We start from the raw sequence: 25,383 nt of genomic DNA on the forward strand, positions 1-25,383 counted from the left end.
TGAAATCAAGTTTCTAAGCGGAGATGTTGTGTATCAGTCCTTTTCCAGTTTTCATATACTTTTGTTTTTTTAATCCTCACCTGAGGATATTTTCCCATTGATTTTTAGGGAGAGTGGAAGAAAGACAGCAAGAGAGAGAGAAAAACATTGATATGAGAGAGACACATTGACACATGTGCCTCCCGCATGTGCCCCGACCAGGGCCTGGCCAGGGAGGAACTTAAAACCGAGGTATGTGCCCTTGACTGGAATCGAACCCGGGACCCTTCGATCCATAGTCTGAAGCTCTAGCTGCTGAGCCAAATCAGCCAGGGTCGTATACTTTTTACATGTCCTACTCCCAAAATATTCTTACTAACCAAGCTCACACAGTTCACAGAAATACATTAAATTCAACATTCTGATTAACGTATACTTCATACTGCAAAACAATTTCAAATAAAAGTTTAAGAGGTAGAGCAAAGAATTAGCACACTCAAAAGTCAGTACAAGTATATCTAATATAAAATCTCTGGCACATCAAAGTGATCGATCTTTTGGAAATTCTAATTTATATAAAAATTTTAAAAAAGCTACCTGTATGTCATCCCATCCACAGCCTGTCCATATATGTTTACACAATGTTCACAAGAGCAGATCAACATGGCCAGGAGGCTTCTTCCCACACTCCGTAAGCACTTTCAAGGTGCTGTAACCAAGTGTTCTTATGCATGTAGGGTATGTAAATGAGGAAACAACTACATATGAGAACTCATCGCCCAGTAACGGTTACTAAATGTTTTAGGGGAGTTCCCTAGTTCAGGATACCTTGTCATTGCTAGCAGTTGCAAAGTATCAGATTCAATATGGCTTCATTAAAAAATTAGCAAAGATTCTTTGTCTTACCCTGGAACTGTTGATATGTCAATATCTTGAAATGTCTCTTTCCTTATCTGTATAATATGGTCCTTGAAAATAATTTTTGAAAGATTAAATGAACATTAGCAATATTTATAAATAAAAACTGACTGAGACGTTTCTTAAGAGAATGATACTATTGATTAGGTGATTGTCAATAAGAAAAATGGGCCCTAAGATTCTGGGTGAATTTTTTTAAATCACCTACTTTTTCTCAAGAAACTACTCATATTTGAAACTTAAACCAAGAGAGAGTTGCCTACTTTATTACGCACACAATTAAACCCGTTTTGAAATTAAAAAGCAAGTACAATGAATATTCATGATGCTCTTTTGTATAGTACTAATTTTCAAAACAAAACGCCACTAATACAAATTTAACTGCATAAAACACTAATGAAACTCCAAATGAAAGAAAATTTGGATGAGCACAGACTTTCAGGAAGCAATAAAATCCTGTAAACTGCAGCTCAAATGACTCAAGCAGTTGATACCTAATCTGGTCACGTAAATACACGTCCAAGTTATTCAATAGCTAACTGAAAGGTTTCAAGGAAAATACTTGCTATAAAGGATTGATTTAATTTTATGACTTTTTCCCTTTACTGTACATTATCGTCGATAATATAGACACCTTAGGAGATAACCATCTTCCCTCATAATTCTTAGGTGAATATTTAAAACTTTTTACCAACGAAAATGATAAAACGAATTACAAGTATCCTCTGGCTCCCATTCCGTCGGACAAGTGTGACTTTACCCGGCGTCACTGTGATTAGAACGTCCCTTCTAACGACCAACCCTTGCCTTGGCACGTGTAAGAGCTGCTCAGGCTGAGTTTAAGGAAACCCCACTGCTGTCCTGTAAAGCACCGTGTTCACACACCAAAGCCTGGCACCGGCTCCGAGAGCCTCCCTTCCCCAAGTCCCCAAGTCCAATTGGCTCCTCTGAGCCGCCCGCCAGCAGGGGCAGCACCCGAGAGGCGCACAGCTGCTGCCCGGCCAGGCAGCTCTGCCACTGCTCCTGCGTGCGTGTGGGGTGTCCCCTGCCGCACGGTTCCTCCACCAGGCGGTGCCAGCTCATGCGGGCAGAGGGCACTGTTAGCTGTGCGGCAGCTGCCCCGGGAAGTACGCAGAGGAGGAGGAAGGGACCGAGGCGGGTTTGCAGGAAGTCTGCTGATGGTCTGCAAATGAGGAAGAGAAGGTGGCTTGGACTCCCTCCGGCCGCGGTCCCCTCCCTCCCGCCGCAGCGGGCGGACCCGAGGCCTCACCTGCAGCGCTGGAGAGGTTCTGGCTGAGCCCCCGCAAAGGAATGCTGTCCTCCCTTTTCTTCAGATACTTGGGCTCCAGCCCTACATTGTCACCGCTTAGGAGGAAAACAGTACTTATTTACTTAAACTCTTATTTTTCTCTTTAGTAGTTAATTGTGATTATTCATCTAATCTATATACTATATAGATGTTTATAGTTTTGTTCAAAATAAGTCACTTTATTCACTGTTTTCTTAAGCAAATAACTTATGTGCCCACAAGCTGCGTTGCCCTTCTTCCCAGCAGAGTGGATTAGAGCACGTAAAACCAAACCCGCAGAGCTGGGCTGGGGATGTGGGGAAACGAGCTCTCTGAGGACTATACACGCCTCCGGCATGCCTGAGAACATCATGCCATTGACACTTTCCTACCGCGTCTGTTTAAATGAATGCTTTCTTCTTTCTTTACCCAAAAGCTCTTTAAAGTCTGTGCTTCAGAGGGGTCACTAGATATCACTACAGTCACAACAGGGATTCTGGTTAGAGGAATACAAACGTGATATTTCAAAAAGAAAGCCATGTCCGTCCTTGTCTTTTCTCCTTCTGCCACTGCATCCCTTCTTCCCGACCTGCCCCGTTAGCAGCTTCTCTCGTAGCATCCTTGCAGTAGGAAAGGAAAAGCTCTTGCTAAATGATGACCTTATAACCTTAAAATTAGAGGTCTTTTCCCAGTTTTCAGGAAAGATGAATAGGTATTTTTTCCATTTTAATGTTTTTTCTTCTTGAATCTTTGATCCCCACTGCCACTTCTTACTAGCTGACAACAAAACCTAACAAATTTCAACAGAAAATAGCTGACCAGTCCTACTTTTATGGACACGATTTCTTGATTTTTGTTCTGCAAATATGATCATCACACATTTTGCAAGTAAGCTGGTTTGGTGTGTGACCTGAGTAAGTATGTAAACATCCAGAGTGGAAAAGCAAGAGGCTCCCAGCGCTGACTGCTGTCATATCGTCGGGTGGCAGCTTTAGAGCAGCCAAGGACAACGGCCGGGAGCTGGGGAAGCAGCCTCTGCTGGTCTCATAGTTTAAATCCCCGAGGTGATGGCTCATGCCCACCAGTGCCAGCAGGTGGCCCTGAACACCATCACATTGTAACAAGGAAGCAGGCTGACAAGAAACCAATGTTATGAACATGAAGACCAGTCTGCACATCTGAGCTGTTTAATTCGGCCACAAATCGCTGATTCGACGGATGGCAGGTGAACCCATCTGAGATCCAAGGGACAGGAGGGCGCTGGGCAGGCCAGCGGGGCTGCGCAGACAGGAAAGCTGACGTACGTATGCATGTTCGCTGGGACAATCTCATCAGCCTGTACGTTTACTTGCCGAAGGGTCCCAGCAGGTTAACGAGCTGCTTCCTCAGGTTACTATCAGAAAATAGTAAGATTTCTAGCTACCTGCCCGCGAATATTTGAAAGGGGACCTTCAGTTACCTAGGAAAATCTTTTAGAAAATAAAATTTTACTATATATCTGACTGCATCCTACAGTTTCAAAAATATATGAAAAACCCCTTTCTTATAGTCAAGAGTGACTAAATTTAAGTTCCATGGACATCAACTTAAAATGTCGCAGATAAGTAGCAGGTGCCCTGGCTTTTCAGGCCCCGATGAAATGCTTTCAGATGATTTTCAAAAGGGCGAACATCCCGCGTTATGTCAAGGAGTACTTACTTTTCCTTATCAGCGGAGCCGGGCACACTAAGAGTTGTTCCTGACTGAATGTCCCCTAGTGACGGATTTGGTTTTGTTAACTGCAAGTTAAACTGAACCTGTGAAGCGAGAAAACACCTCATGTAACGAAACTGGTGAGAACGGAGACAAGTCTATACGGAGCGAGGTGCTTACTTTTTTTTCCTGATAATCGACAGCGCAGAGGTCCAGGCGCACTACAGCTCATAACACAGACACATTTCGTGGAGGAGATTTAACCTGAGGATATTTCTCCTTGCCCCAGCAGTTCCTATCACACAAGCAAGATGAGCGGCGGAGACAAAGCACGAACACATTTAGACAAGTGTATGCACAGACTTATTTAATAAACAAGGGCTAGGAATCGAATTTTCCAACAATCCATGTAAAAGTCCAAACCAAACACCAGCATGAGATATGGAAGTCTACTTAAAGACATAGCGGCTGTGACTGAGTGGGTCCCACGCCAGGGATGTGTACATGTATCTACGTCAGGAAACCCACAAACACATCCCCACCAATAGATCAAAGAAGAAAAGGCACATGAAAGCTGTCTACATGTGGTAAAAACTCCTAATAAAGCCGGCACAGACAGAGGCTCGTGTAACAGGACAGAAAGGTAAACGCTGCTGTCCTTGGCTATCAAGGTTCCACAGTCTCAAGATACCGGTTTTCCCTACAGCGCTCTACGCATTTAACATAACATTAAACAGAAATAGGACTTTTAAGAGCCACACAAGATGGTTTTAGAACTCCTTATAAAAAGTCAACATGCAAAAAGAGAGGCAAATAGTATCAGATATCAATCAATGCATAATGGTTTCTGACCACCCATCATAAACAATTAGAAAACTGGACAAAACAAAAAGAATGTTACCAAATACTGGACCACACTTCAGAAAAATTGGGCAGTTTCTTAAAAATTAAATATCTGCCCCACCGAGTCATTCTAATCACAGGTATTCACCCCAGGGAAATACAAAGGCTGCACACCAACATTCATGGCAGCTGTAGTGGAGTCAGCCCGAAACTGGAAATGACACAAATGCCCATCCAATGGCAGAGGGAGGAGCAAGCGTGGCCTCCCCACGCAAGGAGCAGCACGAGCAATCGGAAGTGAGGTACTGATGCGCACCACCACCCCCGACCAACCTCAAACCCGGTGCTGAGCGGAAAGACGGGAAAGCGACAGCCTGCCCGAGTCCATCACATCAAGTGCCGAGGCAGGTCACAGAGGCAGAGAGCACAGCAGCTGCCGCTTAGCTGCTTGGGGACAAGAGGGGATTCGCTGTGGAAGCACTAGGGGAACCCCGAGGAAAGTGTAAGTGCTCGAGCACTGCCTGCTGTGATGCTTTCACAACTGTATACACTGACTGACATTATTAAACTGTAAATGCAACAATGGGAGATTGATGGTATGTAAATTACACCTTCGTAAAGTTTTAAGTTAAAAAGGCACCAGAAAGAGACTAAAAAGACAAGTCCAAAATAGGGAAATAACCACAGTAAAAATACAAAACCAACAGTAAATGTCTGGAACATATAAAGAACATTCATGGCATCATTTTATAAGGATTAAATCGCCCAAAGATGAATAAAACTGATAAACAGAAACTTAATAAAAGAAACATAGCCCATAAATATATAAAGATGTTCCCCACTTAATTACCAGGGAAATGCCAGATAAGCCAAAATGCCTACGGCCCAGTTACTTTCCAGAATTTATCCTACAAATCGACTGCGTAAGGCCAGAGACCGTTGCTGAGCACTGGGCAAAGACTGGCCCGTAGCAGAGCGCCAGCTGAATGAAGGGGCACCGTTCCCACGCAGCAGACGCTAGCACAAGACCACCCAGTCAGCAGTCTCCAAAGCAGGCAGTGATCACAACTCCATCCAGTATGAGAAGTCCTATGATTTTGACTTACACACTAGACCAGTGATGGTGAACCTATGACACGCGTGTCAGAGGTGACACGCGAACTCATTTTTTGGTTGATTTTTCTTTGTTAAATGGCATTTAAATATATAAAATAAATATCAAAAATATAAGTCTTTGTTTTATTATGGTTGCAAATATCAAGAAATTTCTATATGTGACACGGCACCAGAGTTAAGGTTTTTCAAAATGCTGACACACCGAGCTCAAAAGGTTCGCCATCACTGCACTAGACAGTCAGTGATGTACTCACCCAACACATTACCTAATACAACTGACCAGAACAGTTTTTAAAGATAAAATGGATTTATAAGCTAATACCTGGCTATATATGTTTCCTTACATGTTAATTTTCTTACCTTTGGTCCTGAAGCCGGGTGGATGGCATTTTTGGCAGACACGGGATGAGAGAAGGTGTTCTGGAAACCAAATGCAGAAGAGACAGGATACCCGATGCCACAAGTTGGGTAAGTCAGCCTACCATCAACCTAAAAATGAACACACACAACATTTAAGGATGAGAAATTGCTTCTAAATAAGCATCTGCTATAATAACTGAGTTAACAGCACTATCTCAGAGGCCAGTTTTGTTCATCACACCACAAAACTCCTCTTTGTTACACACCACGAGGCTGGGGTAGCTCACCCTTCCCAGGGGCTGGGCAAGCTCAACAGACCTATCACTAGACCTGCCTCAACCTATTTTTTTTTAAATTCTTTTATTGATTTCAGAAAGAGGAAGGGGATTGAGCCCACAACCCGGGCACATGTCCTGACTGGGAACTGAATCCAACGGTGACCTCCTGGTGCATGGGATGATGCTCAACCAGCTGAGCCCCACTGGCCAGGCTCCTGGAACTATTCAGACAAAGACTCGGAAGCATCTTGGTTCGATCTAATGCCCCACACCCGTCCTTAAAAGGGGGACCATGGGATAGATTCACAGATCAATAAACCAATCAGGGATAAAATCATTTTCTGCCAGTGAGTAGAAATAAGAGCATCAGTGTTCTTAAACTGACTAATGGAGACCATTATTTGCTTTACCAATAATTTTCATTATAGTAACGACACCATTAACCAACGTCATGGAAACAATTTATTTAATGAGCCCAACTGAAACACAAATCTGTAGTAAATGTACATCAATGGCTGCATGACAAAAACACCCTTCACATGGCTGATCAGGAGTCCTTTCAACTTCGTAATTCAGCACCAGGCACTTCTTTCCACCTTTTGTACCTCAGCCGAAATCCTCCCCCGCCCCCCCCCCCCGCCCCCCATCCCCTTTTTTTACTCTTCACTTGAGGATATTTTTCCATTGAATTTTCCAGAGTGGAGGGGGAGAGACACAGAGAAACATCCATTTGAGAGACACACTGATAGGTTGCCGCCTGCACAGGGATGGAGCCTGCAACCGAGGTACATGCCCTTGACCGAAATCGAACCCAGGACCCTTCAGTCCACAAGTTGGCATTCTATCCACTGAGCAAACCGGCCAGGGCTCCTTTCCCTTCTTTAAACACCAGGTACTACCTGGTTCACTCGAGCAGATTCAAACTCAGTTAGGCATTTGAGTTTGAGGACCTTTGCCAATGCACTCTGGCCAGGACCACAGAACACACCTACGGGTGGGCACGCTGGGCTGATTACTGCTCCTGGCGTGAGGGAAACCGCACACCATGAGGAACACAGGCTGCTGAAGTACTGACGGGAATGACAGCCATGTGCTGGATGACTTCAGGGATGGTTTCAGAAAGTGGGGCTTTCCTGTGGATTGGAAGCTATCAGGAGGTGAGGGTAGATGTCTGCCTGGTAGCTGAGTAAATCTCCCCTAAAGGCAGGAGAAATGCATTCAGGCCAAAGCTATAACTAGGAATAAAGCACTCATGTGACCAAGGATAAGATGGTTGCCCATTTTGTTGGTTTGGCAATGTCTGGATTTTTGTCTTTTTTTTTTCCTTTTTCTTTTTTAATCCTCACCTGAGGATATGTTTATTAATTTTTTTAGGTAGAGAGGAAGGGAGAGAGAGAAACAAAAACCAGTTGCCTCCCATATGCGCCACAACCGAGGATTGAACCCGCAACCTTTTGTGCACTGGACAACACTCCAACCGAGCCACCAGCCAGGGCTGGAGTGGTCTTGTTTTTGTCTTAAGACGGCCCAGTCAGAGTGGACTTGTCCGACGTCGACACTGTGAAATGTGTAGGTTCCACAGGCGAGTCCAAGGCCTAGCTGGGAGACCCAGTCCAGCTCCTCACAACACCTAGGTGCCATTTCTTGGAGGGAAAAGCAAGGGATCTGCTTCTGGGAACTAAAAGCTTCTATCTCGCAGCAGTTTTTTCTAGACTCTGGAATTGAAAAGCCTCTTAACAGGGCTTTCCTCTTTCTAATACAATTCTCCCACCTGTATTTAAATCTTACCATGTTAGAGCTAGGAGACAGTCCACTTCTGATCGTGCTGCTAGCATGTACCGGTGGAGTGACAGAAGGTCCCAGCATGTCCTGCTTTCTCACTAGCTGATTATCATTTAGTTCTTTATTTAACCACGTGATCACTTATAGAAAACAACAAGAAACAAGGCAAAGAACTTTATTAAGCTACTAGTGACCCGTCGCGCGAAGCGAGACCCGGGGACCCCCACTCCACCCCCGCGCCATGGGACCGCCCTGAGTCCTGGAGTCCCAACCTGCGTGGCCAACACGCCACTGGACGGCCCTGAGTCCTGGTGTGCCGCCACGATGACCCGCCTCCGGGCTGCGTGGAGCAGCCACCGGACCCCGCCCCACTGCCTCGCCCCCGCTGTGCGTGCTGCCATCTTGTGATGGCATTATGGTGTGAGGGTCAATTTGCATATTATCACTTTATTATATAGGATTTTATTTTCCTAATAATTTTAAATATTGAAAATTATGCTGAGGTTATTTTTTTAATTTAAATTTCTTAAAACTGCCTTATATAACAGGAGAACAATATAGGTTAATTTAAATTTTTGTCATTTAAGATTCTTATTAAAAAAAAAAAAGATTCTTATTTTAGCACATAGAACTCCTTATTCTATTACTTCCCCAAGTATGTGTCTGCTAGTCACGGATCTCTTTGAAGGCTTTCATTTCAAGAATGGTATCTTACAGTTTATTTAAAGTTCACACTCATATCTGACAACCAATAACTCAGAAAAATGTTAAAGGCTTAATTTTGTATTTTAGTTTCAAATAATTTATATTACAGTGGGGCTTTGACTTACGAGTGTCCCGACTAATGAATTTTTCGAGATACGAGCCATCTCTCGGCCGATTTTTTGCTTTGAGTTGCGAGCTAAAATTCGGGTTACGAGCCAGCTTCAGATACCCCACCGCTAGTTGGTGCGGTGAACATCACAGTGAACGCCACAACATCAGCCCAGCCAGCTTCATGTGTCTCACTCGTTCACTGTTGATTTGACATACGAGTAATTTGAGTTACGAGCTCTGTCACGGAACGAATTAAACTCGTAAGTCAAGGCCCCACTGTATTACTATTAGGTAAATACGGCAATTAAAAAAGAGGGAAGAATTTTAAAAGTAAGTTACAGTTAATATTTCAACACTTTTAATTCTGAGTCACTGATATAGGTGATGTAGTTTCTTTTAATGATGGTAACTGTTTTCTAGGGCAGGTGATATACTTTACTATAGCAAAGACAAAAGACAGTATATTTCAAGCAGAAATTATTTGCATATATCAATATCCTGATTTTCCTAGACTTTTCTATGAATTTAAGTATAATATTAAGGTTATGAGTAAAAACAATGAATTTCATTTACATATAAAGGTAACATACTTACACTTTTCATTGTTTTTTAGAAGCTGTTTGCTTTCCTCAAGTTTTTGAACTGTAGCTTCTAATTGTTCTTGTAATTTGCATACCTGAAATAAGTCAATCCTCATAAGTATAAAAAAGACTATATTAAAAACTGAAGAAATGTACTGACTGATATTAATTTAAGAGTTCATTACTCTTATTATTAAGTAATGAAGGCTCACCTATTTAGGAAATGAACACTAAAGGTATGTGAGTCATAACTAACTTTTCAAACAAAAATTAAGTTATTAACTTCTGTTGAATCTAGTCATGCTCTTTGAAAAACAAAAAAGAAGCCAAAGCCATTCTTGACTATAACAAAGTAGAAATATGAACTATACATCTGAGGAAATGTGTTCTCTTTTACAAATAATCACACAGAAGCATAAAACGTTCTCCACCTCCTGCTCTTTACTTCGGAGAGACTGCCCAACTTCTTGTAATTCCTTTTGTTCCTTTTGTAATTTTTCTTCCTTTTCGGCCAAGAGTTTCTCTTGCTGAATGGTGACTGTATTTTTCAGTTTCAATTTCCCCATTAAAGTTTTCAGATCCCCTTGTAACTTCTTGATAATTTCATTTGCCTGTAAAAGAGCTTCATATGTATATTTCTACATAATCCAATAAAATATTAACATTCTGTTAAATTTTCAAAGACAAACCTTAAGCAGTTCCGCTGATAATGATTTTATGGTTGCTTCAAGTTTTCCTATTTGTACCTGATTTTTCTCACGGTGTTCTTCTAAAGCCACCTGATGTATTTGTAAAAACATGGAATAATTAGGGCCCTTTTTGAGGAAAAGCATCACTATAAATGTGATCATCAATTTGTTTACAACACTGTAAAATAGACCTTCTGTTCCTGGATTGTATCAAATGCTTCTTTTGTTCTGAGGACTAGCTGGTCCTTGTCCTTGATCTCCTGTTCTAGAACAGCCACTTTTGTCTGCAGCTGATTAGCATGCTTCTCCTTCTCGTGGCACTCAGCATCTAGCGTCGAGTTCTCTCTTCGCAGAGACAGCACTTCCTGCTTGGCCCGCTGCAGCTCCTAGAGGTGGTAAATAATGACGCACTGCGAAAAAGCGAAGCTGCTGGTCTGGTTACCTATAATTAAGATGCTTAAAATACAAAAAGTCTTCAATAATTTTGAAGTTCCAGTACTGATGTTTTTTGAAGGATACAAAAGTCTAAGGGTACATGTAACTTATAGATTCGGAATCCAGTTGTGAAATAGGCTAAAAACTAACCCAATCACAAAGGAAAATAAAACAATCCTAACTTGTGAATAAATTACAACTTGAAAAAACTAGCTAAGAAATTTGTCTTGAAATCTACAGTTTTAAAAATCACTTCAGTAATAAATACTGATTATAACAGAATTTCAAAATACATAAGATTAAAAAATTAAAAACCTTAACATTCCACCATCTACACAGTGGCTCTCAAGCTGATGTGCATATTGAATCACCTGACGAGTTTTAAAAACCACCACACTCACTGTACTGTGGGGCTCTGGAACCCAACCCGAAGTATCTCCCAGGTCTGTCTGTCCCGATGCCTGGTTCCAGCCTCGGGAGCTGCTGATCAGTTAGTACGAGGTATGGCCCAGGCGAGGCCCGGTAAGACCCCTCTAACTGATCTTAAAGAGAACCAAGGTGAGAACCTAAGTCAAGAGTGAACAGCTCTGTCTGTCGCTCACACTTCTTGACATCGGGAAAAGCACCAAGCCCATCGCTCGGTACCTCCTCAACTCCAGCCAGCTGTGCTTTAAGCTCTCTGATGGTGGAGTCGCCTTTGTATCTCCTCTCGGTGAGGTCTCTGTTAGCTGCTTCTAGCTCGGACAGCCTGCTCTGCAGCTGCTGGGTGTTGCGCTGATGGAGGATTTCTAGCTCTTTCTTCTGCTGCTCATGCTGCTGTTGGTACTGCACCTGCGCCTATTATATAATAAAATAGAGTACCGAATTCAAAGGGAAAAACCAGAAGTACAAATACAAGAAGATGTGAAGAAAAAAACAATCTCAGTTATTCTTCTGTGTAATTATAAGAGGTCCTTGTTTTGAAGAGGAGCTATTTTCAATCATGAACTTCATGAAGGAGCAGGTAAGGTCAACAAAGGCAGATTGACACTCTAATCTCGCTCGTAACTTCTGCTCCTCCTAAACACACGTTTAGATGTCATGGTCTTCAAGTTCAGGGAAGAACAATATAGGGTGAAGTAAAAAAGCAAACTGTAAAACAGTTTGAACCAAATGAGCGGGTACATAAGGAACTTACAGTATTTGCTTTAAAAAAAACAACAACAAAAGAAACCACACACCTAAATTTGTGAAATCAGCAAGGTACTGTGCATTAGTTCAGCCGTACATTTAGTAGTTACATTTTAGCTAAAATAAAATCTGAACATTGTATTAACTGTGTAATACCATGTTGCCTGTTTGAATCATACCACAAACGTATCTTAATAATTTCTGTTGAGCACTATCAAATCCTAAATACTTTTTTAAAATAAACTACACTTTTCTGATTATGACAGTTATATATGCTATTAAAGGCACAAAGAAATCACAAATGACCAATAATCTCATCCAGGGACTCATCCTAAAGATTTAGGAATAACATCCCCCATACATATTTAAATTTAACATATTAGGGCTAAACTATTTATACAATTTAATCATGCTTTTCATTCCCTTACCATTTGCACCTTCTCACATCATTAAAAAAAACGCTGTAAACATGTGAGTAGTTGCACAACATTTCACCCATAGCTGTACCTTCCTTCATTAAATCCCTGCACTACTGTGGTCACTGAGTTTCCAATTTTTCACAATTACAAATAAAATGATTCCTATCATTGTACATAGATATACATCCAAAATTCAGACTATTTCCTTATGATTAAGTATAGGTCAAAGAGTGTGAGTAAATATAAAGCTTGATACAAGTTCTAAAACTGCATTACAGCATGTTCTTCCCCCTCCCCCGCCCCCTTTTCTTTCTCCTAAGCTCCAAAGGCCATTCTTCTATCTCTGTAACTTGTTTCCTGAGCCCACCCAGCCGAGCTGGCTCAATTCTTCCATGGCTCACTTTTTACACCTCTGTGAGTTTCTAAATAAAGTTTTGCTTTTAAAAATAAAAATAATAAAAATAAAATGAAATAAAATTGTATACCCATTCAAAAATTCCTACCACAGATGCAGGAATTTTTCATAAAATACTTTGGGAATGTTACATTACTACTTTAAAAATTCCCTCATTTTTTAAAAACTGGAAAGGGGAGAAGGGAGCAAAAAAGATAAAACAAGTAAGAGTCCAGATAGAACTGCAAGTGCCACCCTGGAAGACAACACTGAAGGGCGATCCAGAAAACAAGCAGGGCCTGGGAGAGGTGCTAACTGCGGCCGGCTAGGGGTAACACACGCTCACGGCAACCGAGGCCAAAGGCAGCAAAAGGAGAAAACTGGCTTTGTCCCAGTGATCATCACCATTTTGGAGTGTGTGTGTGTGTGTGTGTGTGTGTGTGTGTGTGTGATTTTTTTTTGAAGGGTGAGGGACAGAATTACATCATTTAGACTTTCTACTTTATTTCAGATGATTCTGATACACATCAAAGTTTTAATCACTGCCCTACTGAATATCAATCAGCAAGAGGAGAACAAAGCAGCTGGTTTTAAAGTCTCAAAGGACTGATTCACAACCTATCAGAAAATGCAGTAGGGAAGGGAAACAAATCCTTCAGCCACTCTGACATTACAGTATGCAACATCCATTAGTATTTTATCTGGGTATATTGCAATCTCACTTCTAGAAACAAGGAATGTTCATTACAGTATTATTTATAATAATCAAAAATTTGAAGCATTTAAATGTCCATCATTTGGGTAGGCAGTTAACTTATTATATCCAAACAATGAATACTATGCAGCCACTGAAAAGGAACAGCTGAACCAAAAAAGAATGATACCTACAATGTCATGTCAGTGAAAAACATTACAGCCAATAGATCCAGGAGGATCTCACTAGCAGAGGACAAAAGCAAAGCCCAATGTGTGTACACACCTATTTATATATATAAAGAAGTAATATGCAAATTGTCCTTTACTGCGTCACAGTAAGGACCGTTCAACAGGCTGGGCAGGGCTGTGCGCAGCGAGGGGTGGAGCTGTGTGCACAACCAGTCACCAGGAGATGCATGGAGCACCTCTAGGTCCCTGCCCTGCTCCCGCAGGCAGCGGCAGCAGCTCCCTCCAGCCTCCGGAAGCGGCGCGGCTCCCGCCCAGCTCCCGCAGAAGCAGCGAGGCGGCCTACTGTGCGTGACATCTCGCTCTGGGCCACTGGTGTATCTGTAATTATGTATAGTTTACACATTTCAAGTTTTATAAATATAAACAAATATTTACAAATTACATATTATTTACAAGTATGGAGAAAAGTCTGAAAACCCATTGAATATTTATCATTTATCTCTGGGTAGTAAGACTTTGCAGGAGACAATGTTCCTAGACTCTGTGAAGTCCGAGCACTTTAAGGTAAGCACACACGACCTTTATAATGAGCACCATGACTACGCAGTGACAAAGCATTTCCCCCGCTCCCGCTGACGTTCATACCTGCAAGGCCTTTTCCCTCTCACGGGTCAGCTCCTGGGAATGCTTACTTGACAATTCTGCTGTGTGGTATGCCCATTCATTCCGTAACTTATCTAATTCTTGAACTTTTTCTGATAAAGTCTGCATCAGAGTTCAATACAAAATAGTAAGAGTCTCTGGAACAGGTCATTAGGTTAGAACATGCCAATATAACAAGAATATCAAGGAATACGGAACCACAGTTTTTCAAGATATATGCAAAGATTTTTTGAATATGAGGAAATCAAGATTAGAATAAAAGCAGTTTCAGATCTGCAACGGCCCACGGTCAAGCTTGTCTATCTTTAACCTTTCAGTTAAATCTGGCTCTTCCCCACCCAGTCCCCTCCTCTGGCATGAAGAAGTATAAACGCCGGCTGGAGCCAGACAGTCAGAAGCATTCACTTAACACGGGAAGCCTGGGCACAGGCTCCCAAGCTGGGCCGTGCTGTGCAGAATAGCGGGTTATCAGATAGTGTGGTCCTCAATTTCAAGTACGAGGGGCAAAAAGTAATAGCTCTGACTGAAACAATAAACCTACCAGAGGAATTAATTCTAAACATAACAAAACGGGAAGGTTTACAGACAAACTGAAAGGCCGTTTTAGACAAGAGGAATGAGGGAAACAAGAGGAGCAGAGAAGGAACCTGCAACAGACACTCCACGTTGTCTTACTTAACGAAGACGTGGAGGAAACATGTCACATGCTGGGAATAACAAAGGTGTTTGGATGGAATAAAATATCGAAGAGATAAAGCATCCAGTTACGATAACTAACTGGTAGGAAAAAGGTGGAAAAAGGAGGAGGAATTCTGTGATAGCATGCTTTAAAAAAAAATACACAGAAGCCTGGATGGGATTCCAGAGGCAATTCAGGACCAATGTTTGGATGACTTACAAAGAAAAATGAAACCTGATTTACCTTTTGTGTGAAATTCAGTTGCCTAGTAACATCCTCTAGCGATTGTGTCAATGATAATTTTTCTTCCTGTTTATAAAAATAAAATGATGTAGCTTACAATTTAATTATGCTACTGCTCAAACTTTAGCAAAGTACAGCCTCAACATCAGGCTGGAGTTTGTTAGAAACTTGAATCACAAGCCCCACCTCAGACCTCTGAGTCAAAATCTGCGCCAGCGAGATCCCTAGATTTGTGTGCAATTACATTTTGAGATGCACTGGTCTACAGCACTTGACTAAGGAGACTTCCTGAAAATGCTTAAGAGGCCTCCCAATGTTGGTACAGAGCACTTGTTTTATTTGCACTTATTTTATTTCATTCAATTTAAGATGGGCTAGATATTCTTACACGTATCGATAAGCGGACGAAACTATGACACCCAGAGTTTAAGTGACCTGCCCAAGATCGCAGAAAAGAAGTAAAAACCCTGGGACCTAACTTTCTCAGTTCCTGGTCCAGTTCTGTCTTTGTATCTTGAGGAAATGAAAAATAAATAAACTCATTGCATGTTACAAAAATTTCTGGTCATCATACTCAGAAAACCAAAGCTAAAAGCAATATAGCTCTTCAGTGGTTTATCGGAGTCCTTTGGTAGTTATTTTAAAAGAATACCTTGAATTCAAATCTTACCTTGCTACATTTCAAACAGCCTGCTAGAAACTTCTTTATCTCCACATCACTGCCAGGTAGAAGTTTTAGTGAGAGGTGTGTAAGATGCTTAAAAGGATTTGTCTCTACCACATTTAGAAGGACAGGAGAGTTATCCAACACAGCCGCTGGAGACACTAACTGCAGCAGAAACCTTGGGAAACGAAGGGTCATGCTGTCACACGGTTATGAGATAGTGAAACTCTCCCACTGAGTCACCTTCCATGACTCAGTGGATCATCAATGATTAGAAGGATCAGGAAAGGGGGCATATTGGAATCCTAGGGGTCAATATGAAAGACTCCCAAAGGTAAAATGTGATAAACTGGTGTAAATGGTAAAACGTGTAACTTGGATAAGAAAAATGACTGATTGAAACATAATGAATATATTAATGCCCATGATTTTACGATGAAAGACACATGAGAGAAAGCAAAGAACTAAAATAAAAAACTGAAACCACAAAAATAACTACACTACCAACTTCTTACTCTAAAAATTGACAATTTAAAAGAAGTAAGCATTTATTCTTTATTGTATGACTTTTCAGAGTAATCAAATCTCCCTAATTGATGAGGGTAAGTTCTTGATTATGAATGAATTATAACCAATAAATATAGAAAGAATAGAATTAGAAAAGTATAATTTTGTACGCCCTGCTGACATAACTGATTTGATCAACAACCATCAGCTGAAGAAGCAACAGATAAAGCTTGGAGAAGTTTACACTGAAAGGATCAGGCATCAGCATCTTATGCCCACATGCGAGAGAGCGTGCGCGCGCACACACACACGCGCACACACACACACACAACCACTTATTCTCTCCTTTTTCCAAGCTCATTATAAAAACATACACTTGATGCTATTAAATATTTCAGATAATGAAAATTAAGAGTAAATATTGCTGATTTTAATCATGAGATTAAGTAAATTTAGGATTTATTGGAGCCCTGGAACCCCCGTTTTTAAGATGGACAGGGACACCTGTCACACATAGAGAATCCTGTGCCATCCACCTGTCCTATACAGAGGCTGGTGTTGAGAGAAGGCAGGTGACGCGGTGCTCTGAGACTCACCTTGGGGTTTCCTTGGCATGCTCCTGAGTACACTGCTGAAGCAGATCGATAAATTTCTGCGGGAAAGCTAAAAAGTCTACCAGAAGACCTTGCTGGAATTTTAAACTACACAGAAAACAGGAAAAGATATTTTTAGAAAATTTAACTACTATCTTTTATTATAATTAACACTCTGGAAGATGATTTTTTCTTTACTAACAATGCATAATCAAGAACTTTGACTTTTATAAAATTTATTCAATGAGAGGAAAAAGGTCAATAAATTTAGCTAAAGATCCAAATTTCTGAGCTACTGTAAGCAGAACTCTAATAATCTATGAAATACTTATTTTCCCAAAAACGTTCTGAGTAATTATAAATAGTCCAGTGTTCCCAAAATCCCTAAATGTTCCTAATAGGTATGTATGTGTTTCAAAGAGAATAGTACTAATACATTCATAGAACTTAAAAACTTACTTATTCCTAGATTAAATAAAAGATCAGAAAAGTAAATTTAGTTACCTCTGAAAATCTTCCTCCGATATAACAAGGTTATAGAGGAAAAATGGATCAGTGTCATCGGTCAGACGGATAACTAAATCCTAAAAGAAAGTGATTTTTAATGTGTTTAGTAGCTGTACCTTTGAGTAAAAAGTGCGATCACCCAACATCAATGCATCCGCATCAGCCTTCAGCTGGCTCTGCTGCCTGCAGCTGCTGGCTTTCCCTAGTCTTACAGACTTCCATCTTCACAGGGGACTTATTCTGCTTCTTGAGAGCCACGGGGGGGGGGGGGGGGGGGGGTTAGGGGGCTAGGAAGTTAATTAAACGCTAGGAGCTTTAAGTTTAGGAATATCATCCTAGCAGAGCCTTAGGAAAATTCTGACCCAGCCCTTGCTACACTATGACACAATGACAAAAATATTCTTTATCACTGACTATACCATAATCAATTATATTTTCAGTTTCCTGCAAGTTAATTGTCTGGTATTTCAAAAGTGGCAAACACACGAGCAGAAATCACAACCGTCCACCCTGGGAAAGGAGCAGTGGACGGGGTATCAGGTGACATGTTGCCAGGCTTCCTGCTCCGGGCCACCCTCCTGCTCCAGATGGCCTCATGTGGAACCCACCTGCCTCGGTCTCAAAGGAGTCAACACCTTTCATCAAGACCTGCTTCCAGATCAAGTTGACCGTGTGCCAGCTCCTCACAGCAGCCAAAGCTGACAGAAAAGTACGCCAACATCACAGACTCAGAGGACACGGATGTCAGGAAAACAGGCAGAGCGACAAGATGACGAAGGAGACAATAACGAAGCAGGCACTGGGGTCAGAATAAGGTTCCACTTGACATGAAACCTACTTGTGGCGACTGAGGAACTGTTAGGGGTCCTAGAGAAACCTAGACCACCCATGAGGAGAGCTGGAAAATGAAGGGTCCCATGGCACGCGTAGGAAGAACATGGATAATCTCTTCCAAAAATCAGCAATCCAGGCATTTGCTCTGCCTCAGAATGCCCTGTTCTTCACGCAACTGCAATGGAAGCACTTCCTGAAATCCACCCCAAGGTGCTGTAAAAAACTGAAGCTTGCTGTCAGTACTCCCAGTCCCTGATGTGTTAGAGAAAGCCGTGGTGGAGAAAACAATGCCCTACTTCTCAGCTCTGTAATCTGTATCCATCTGAAGACCACCTAGGACCGATGCTCTAACTGCCACTCTTCCAAAGGCAAAGTGAAAGATTTAAGAATAACTCCCTGCAGAGATTCATCCATCCCGTTCTCACATGCACACCAGCAAATGCCAACTCTCTAGGGTAGCAACAGATATTCTAGCATCATAAGTGTCCTTGGCAAACCTCAGGGACCCAGCCTCCCCACCCCCATTCTTCTGTGCTTTAGAAATAGGTGGTATCATAAACTCTTAGTTATCGTAGTTCATTCCCCCACTCGGGACCGGCAAGTACAAAATAGCCCCAAATTAAAAGCAAAATAGGTGTAAAAGAGATCTCACATTTTTAAACCACAAAAATAATTACCTGCAATGTAAGAGAAATTATCATAGTTCAAAATCGAAGTGAATACCCACCTTTCTGTGAACCGGATTGGACACTGCTTGCAGCTCAATGCTCACTCTAACACTGACTCTCCTGTGTGAAGACACAAGCCCGACTATCAGAAGCCGTCAGAGGACACAGTTACCCCCCCTCCTATATTAGCTACAGGATCTTCACATGTGAGGTGTTCCTCACGTGTGAGATGATGCTGGGAAAGCACCCTGGGTTCGAAGTTCAAGTTCTTCTTCTCCCACTAGTAAGTAGTAATCAGGTCTGTAACCTGAGGCTAGATTTGTCTCTCCTGTAAAAGGAGATTGTCCTGAGGATTAAAAGAGATAAGCGAAGGGAAGGCCTAGTACTAGCCTGGACCATAACCTTCCTACCCTGATGCTGAAACAGCATCTGTTGAAAGTAAACCATCAATGTAATAACTTCTCACATTAAAAAATTACCAATTCAAATAATCAAATGATTTATGAGAGATTCCATTTAAAAAACTTAAAATGTGATGTAATATTAAGATACTGGAATGTTGAGTCAAGGACTAGGATAACATATTCCCTCCCCTCACACACACAAAATTTTTTTTATCCAGATCCACAAAGTACATCTGTTCAATATACTCCATGCAGTATATGCACAGAAGTATCACCAACAGGTTACCACCTATCTTATTCTAGAGCAGTGGTTCTCAACCTTCCTAACGCCACGACCCTTTAATACAGTTCCTCATGTTGTGGTGACCCCCAATTTCATTGTTACAAATTGAACATAATTTAAGCATGGTGATTAATCACAAAAACAATATGTAATTATATATGTGTTTTCCGATGGTCTTAGGCAACCCCTGTGAAAGGGTCGTTCGACCCCCAAAGGGGTTGCAACCCACAGGTTGAGAACCACTGTTCTAGAGGCACTTTAGGCCCTAAAAGAAAGAAACTGTAGCTTTCCACATTCTATACGGCACACTGCAGAATCCAGTACTGAACAGAGGCATACAGATAAAGGTACTCATAAACATTAATCAAATTGAACAAAGATATTTAAATAATTAGGAAATAAAGGGAAAATATTAGTGAAAAAACATCTCTACATAAATGGTTCTCAAACTATTGTGCTAGAATTAAATAAGTAACATGGAAAGAGAAAGAAACAAATAATTTGTTCAATATTAAGTTATTCTTACAAAGGTGTGTTTTAAACCTTTCCCACAGCCCACCACTACTTATATGCTACAGAAATAAAAAGTGTGGACAGAGCAATGCGCCCAGATGGGAAACCTGGTAAGAGCTGACCAAAGCTAGATTCAAGTGCTTTGATTTTTTTATGCTCTGACTTATAATTTTACATTGGCTTAAAATCCTAGCTCATATGATGAGGTTACCATAACTTGTGTCTGTTCTCTGAACACCACAAAAATAGGAAGAATTATCTTTAAACCCACAAAATGTTTTCTTTCTGTTTTGCTAGTATGGAGAGCAATATATGTAAAACAGATCAGAGTCCTACTCCAATTCCACTTAAATTAAGCATTCTTGGGGGTGGAGGGAGAGAAAACCTTCTCATTTCCAAATTTGTAATAGTTTTCCAATCATATTAATGCTTTTATTCCATATATTCCAAATGCTTATACCCATTAGATGTGGGGAGAAAAAAGGAGGAAAGGCCCACAGACTAAACCTATTCCCCATGTTTACTTCAACTCCCCCACGCCTCCCCAAATATCTTGCAGAAAAATCTGTGCTTTCAGAGGATATACTATCTGAAATCAGAAATCTTATTTTATCCATTGTAATGGCTAATGTCATAGGAACATTATGAAACAAATCAATAAAACCTCAATAAAAATGCTATTTTTCAAAATTAATGCCACATTCTGAACAGTGCATACATCTACATAACATCTCCCTTGTCAGGTAAATCTGGCATTACAGACCTGGATTCTAGCCCAACTCTGACGCCCAGAAGCTATGACTTTAAACTCTCAATTCAAACAACTGAAAGCTACTCTAAGCCAGGTACTGTGCTGGGTGCTAGGGTTACAAACAGAAACAAACATGGTGCATGTCCTCACACTGAGATCAGATGAAATGACTTGACCCCAGATTTGCTTCTGACTGTATTGTAGGGCTTCCAGAGAGGGAGGGAAGTCACACTCACTGAGCGCCCACACACGGAGCACTTGCCAGGCCCTTGGAATAAACCTCCTTAGTTAACAACAGTCATCTGAAGTCAATATCATTTGTCTTACAAAGGGAGAACCTGAGGTGCAGTTATAAACCTGGTGAAGGTCACATTGCAGAGCCCAAACCAGAACTCAAGATTTCTCACCAATATCATGCCATCTAAGAAATAAAGTCAATTAATTTCAGCGTAGGCAACCTTGAACAGACCCTCATGTGGACGGGATCGCAGACAGACCTGGAAAGTTGTGCAGGAAGCAGCACTGGAGCAGAGGCGAGCAGGACTAGAGGCAGCACTGAGAGAAGGAGCTGCACTCGGAGGGGAACGAGTAGCCTCGTGTGACTAGTATACTGGGGAGAGGAGCTCAGGAAACACAAATGAAAAGCAGGTTGGAATCAAATCACGGGCTTCAACATTTTTCATCACTTTCCTCCAGACAGTTCTCCGAGCAGTGCCACTGTCTTCCACGAAACTGCCTCCTTCTCTATGACGTCAGTAATTTGTAAACTTCATGCGTTAGTCACACGTTAATAACAGCTAACGTTTAGTGAATGCGTACTATGCTCCAGGCACTGTTTGTTCTAAGCTCTTTAATATGTATTAACTCACTGCAAATTCATAATACTACCATGAGGCAGGGACTTTTATCATCGATTTAAAGATGGGCACAGAGACATTCAGTAAACTAACAAACAAACAAACAAACAAAACCAACAACAAACCTGTACAAAATGAAGGTCAGTTAGTGGCAGACCTGGGATTTCAAGCCAACCTGGCCCCGAGCCTGAATCTGAACCTGTGCTGCGCTGCCTCCCCCGGGAAAACTGCTGCCCCTATTGAAGCTCAGTTCCTTGAGGACCAGAATGAAAACCGGGGTTTTCTGTTGTAGTTTTGGGGCTGGAAGGGAGGAGGCAGGAAGCTTTACACTCTTAGCACCCGGACAGCTCCTGGTACACAGTGGGCATTCGTCAGTGTATTTGTTGAGTGACCTGGCCTTGAATACTTAACTAGAGTCTGATTGTTTCCCACAGGTCAGGGATCAGCAAACCTTTCTGTCAAGGCCAGACAGTGAGTGCTTCAGCTCTGCAGGCCATGGGTCTCTGCCACAAGTACTCATCTCTGCCCTTGCAGCTAAAGCAGCCACAGAGGATTCCCCAACAAATGAGAATGGCTCTGCTCCAATACACATAAAGCTTTAGTCACAAAAACGGGCAGTGGGCCACCTGGCCATGGGCTCTAGTTTGCTGACCCTGCTACAGGGGATAGGAAAGGTTTCTAAACAGGAGGGTGAAAAGGGTGACACCGTGTCTTAAATTCTGAGATATTCTCAATGACTAGTAAATGAGGGCAAGTGCAGCAGACAGGAGTAATTAACCAGTTAACAGCTGTGGGCCAGTGGAATCCGGCTGCCCTCCAGGTGGCTGTTTCTGCTATTGGCTGAGAGAACGCCTGGGCCATCCAACGCCAGGAGCTTCCACCTGCAGCCCACAGCGAGCCCTCCCAGAGGACGCCTCCTGGGGACTGCGCACCCGCCCCGAACCAGCAGCTTCACCTTCGCCCACCCCCTTCCCTAGAGCCAGTGTAAACCCTCCCAACACAACTTATCAGTCTCCCCAACACACACACGACGTATACACACACTCGCCCACTCCAGCACGGCTTTTCCACACGCGTGCTGCTGGTAGTTTAGGTTTCATGCCTAGCAATGGCCCAATAAACCCTTCGCTTTAAAAAGACCTTCAGCTGTAGCAGTTAAGTTTTGCTCAACGACATAATGAGATGAAGAGCTAGGAGTTTCGACGTTGGAATCAGAAATTACACCCTCACCTTTCATCTTTCTTTTTTTTTCTTTTTTTAAATATATTTTATTGATTTTTCACAGAGAGGAAGGGAGAGAGATAGAAAGTTAGAAACATTGATGAGAGAGAAACATCGATCAGCTGCCTCCTGCACATCGCCCACTGGGGATGTGCCCGCAACCCAGGTGCATGCCCTTGACCGGAATCGAACCTGGGACCTTTCAGTCCACAGGCCGACGCTCTATCCACTGAGCCAAACCGGTTTTGGCCTCACCTTTCATCTTTCTATCCTCGTTCCAGAACGAGAAAGAATGGAGGCCATGAATATGAGCCACAGCATAATTTTACATTTTCCAGAAGCCACATTTAACCCAACATACCCCAAATAGCGCCATCTTAACACATTGAGGGCCAGTAGTTTTATTGCCAGCTTCACCCAGTGGCCAGATAAGTTCCTACTGAACGAGTACAAAAAACGCTTTACATAAATGTTAAAGGCGCGCTTTAAAATTACATACCCATTGCATTTTGAAGTTATTTATTACATGTTCTTACAAGCTAATACCTTTTTAAAGTATGAGACTTGGTAAAACACTGTGTAATATGAAGCGAGAATTCTCGCGATCCGTCGGCAATGTTAATACACATAATCAGCATAAAAATCGAGATATTTACATCCCTTTTCTTCACAGAGTCTTCGTAGCCCACTGTGCATTCACTCTATGGCACATCCGTTTGGATTCGCTCCAATTCAATGTCCAGGGACCGCCCCGGCCGGCACCCGGGCAGCAGGAACCAATGACCGACAGAAACGACCCGCACATCTCCGCCCGCAGCTGACGGTGTGGCACCACGGGGGTGGGGGGTGGGGCGGGCGCCTGGCTTGCCCACGGGTCTTGGACCCAATCGCACTATATACTTGTTCCACGTCACTGGGCAAACCAGTGTCCTCACCCTCCAGCCATCACCTGGGCGGGAACGTTATACCAGCTCACAAACCAGAAGCTCACGAGCGGCGGAACCAAGACAAAACTGCAATCTCCTGGGGGAGGGGGGTTAAAGAGAGGAAAGGGGGGTACATGGTGATGGAAGGAGACTCGACTCGGGGTGCTGAACACAATACAATAAGCAGAACGGTACCCCCGAAGCCTCGGTAATGTTATCAACCAATGCGACCCCAATAAAACAAATAAAGGGGCGGGGGCAGCGTGGCTCAGTGGTTGAGCCTCATCTATGAACGTGAGGTCACCGTTGGATTCCGGGTCGGGGCGCAGCCCGGGTTGCGGGCTCCATCCCCAGTGGGGGGCGCGCGGGAGGCAGCCGGGCAGTGATTCTCTCTCATCACTGGGGTTTCTCTCTCTCCCTCTCCCTTCCTCTCTGACATCAATAAAAATATATTTAAAAAAGGGGGGGGGATCCCACTACCTGACTTCTGGTCCGACCTCCCCACTGAAGCGCCGCCCCTAGTGAAGCTGTCACTGCGTCTGCCTGCGAGATGGGCCCTGACTCCCGCCTCCCGGGCTGTCAGCCCCGGAGACAAGGCCCGTCGGCCCGACCCCGCGGCCCAGCGCGGGGCCCGGCGCTTGGCCCGGCGGCGGTATTTACTCGGACGAACGACTGGAAATTCTGGTTGGCCCCTCTGGTTTTCCGCCTACTTCAGTCACTTAACGTGTGGTCCACGGGGACGGGCGATGCACCACCACACCGGCTGTGGCAGAATCCCGGGACCCGGAGCCGGCCTGAGGCCCAGCGCGACCCGGCCGGGCCCCCGTCCCGCCTGTCAGAGCGGAGACGGGCTCGCACCTCCACGGTCCCCACACCAGCTCGCGGCGGCTGCCGCCTCCTCCCCCACCTCTCTCCGCGTCCTCGGCAACGGCCGCTCGGTGCGACAGGTGGCCCTGCCTCCCTGCTGAGTCCCCCCACCCCAACCCCGCGTCCCGGGGCCGCCGGCCCGACACCCCGCCGCAGGCCGCAGCCCACCGGCCGGAGCCGCCATCTTCCCCCCCGGCCCGACCCCAACCGCCACCCGCAGGCAGCGGGGACCGCGGGCCTCACCTCTCCTCGCAGTCTCTGCACTTCACCTGCAGCGGCACGAGCTGCTGGAACAGAACCTGGCTCATGCTGGACCGCGGTCCCGCCGCTGCGCGCAGCGGCCACAGGCTCGGGCCCCGGCACCCGCCTCAGCGGCGTCCGGCTGCTAAGGTTTGAGTTTGGCGCCCGACTTCCGCTGAGGGGGCGGAGCAGACAAATAGGCGGAAGCTGAAGGCGGGTTGGACCTCGCCGGCCACCGTCCCCTTCTTCCGGTCGGGCGGGGGCGGGGCTGGCAGAGCGGTAGTCCCGGCGTCACCAGCGTGGCGGGGCCCCGAGGCG

The 25,383-nt window shown here is 43.5% G+C and overlaps 1 protein-coding gene across 2 annotated transcripts; it reads right to left on the minus strand.

Moving 5' to 3' along the window:
* Positions 1 to 1,131: 1,131 nt before the first annotated feature.
* On the minus strand, positions 1,132 to 25,242 carry SASS6 (SAS-6 centriolar assembly protein). Of its 2 annotated transcripts, XM_081111997.1 has the most exons (17): positions 25,069 to 25,242; positions 19,063 to 19,123; positions 17,499 to 17,578; positions 16,998 to 17,102; positions 15,901 to 16,072; positions 15,231 to 15,296; positions 14,291 to 14,410; positions 11,423 to 11,614; positions 10,534 to 10,728; positions 10,343 to 10,432; positions 10,085 to 10,264; positions 9,667 to 9,748; positions 8,263 to 8,396; positions 6,197 to 6,325; positions 3,884 to 3,981; positions 2,168 to 2,262; positions 1,132 to 2,080 (listed from the first exon to the last, which is right to left on the minus strand). In XM_081111997.1, exons 1-17 carry the CDS (start codon positions 25,131 to 25,133, stop codon positions 1,998 to 2,000), a joined length of 1,947 nt encoding a protein of 648 aa, XP_080968123.1. In that variant the 5' UTR covers positions 25,134 to 25,242; the 3' UTR covers positions 1,132 to 1,997. The 2 variants fall into 2 exon arrangements, with proteins under 2 accessions (XP_080968123.1, XP_080968122.1); XM_081111996.1 differs by having other exon boundaries at positions 1,138 to 2,262; positions 25,069 to 25,232.
* Positions 25,243 to 25,383: the final 141 nt, after the last annotated feature.

Source organism: Myotis nattereri (assembly GCF_964212035.1).
Source record: "Myotis nattereri genome assembly, chromosome: 18".
Lineage (NCBI taxonomy): Eukaryota > Metazoa > Chordata > Mammalia > Chiroptera > Vespertilionidae > Myotis > Myotis nattereri.

Excerpts from the sequence above, each read along its gene's own strand:
- SASS6 (XM_081111996.1), bottom strand. The coding sequence starts at position 25,133 with ATGAGCCAGGTTCTGTTCCAGCAGCTCGTGCCGCTGCAGGTGAAGTGC. Across the intron at positions 17,103-17,498 it reads TCGGAGGAAGATTTTCAGAG|TTTAAAATTCCAGCAAGGTC; the intron begins GTAACTAAATTT and ends TTTTCTGTGTAG. Across the intron at positions 6,326-8,262 it reads TGTCTCCTAGCTCTAACATG|GTTGATGGTAGGCTGACTTA; the intron begins GTAAGATTTAAA and ends GTTCATTTTTAG.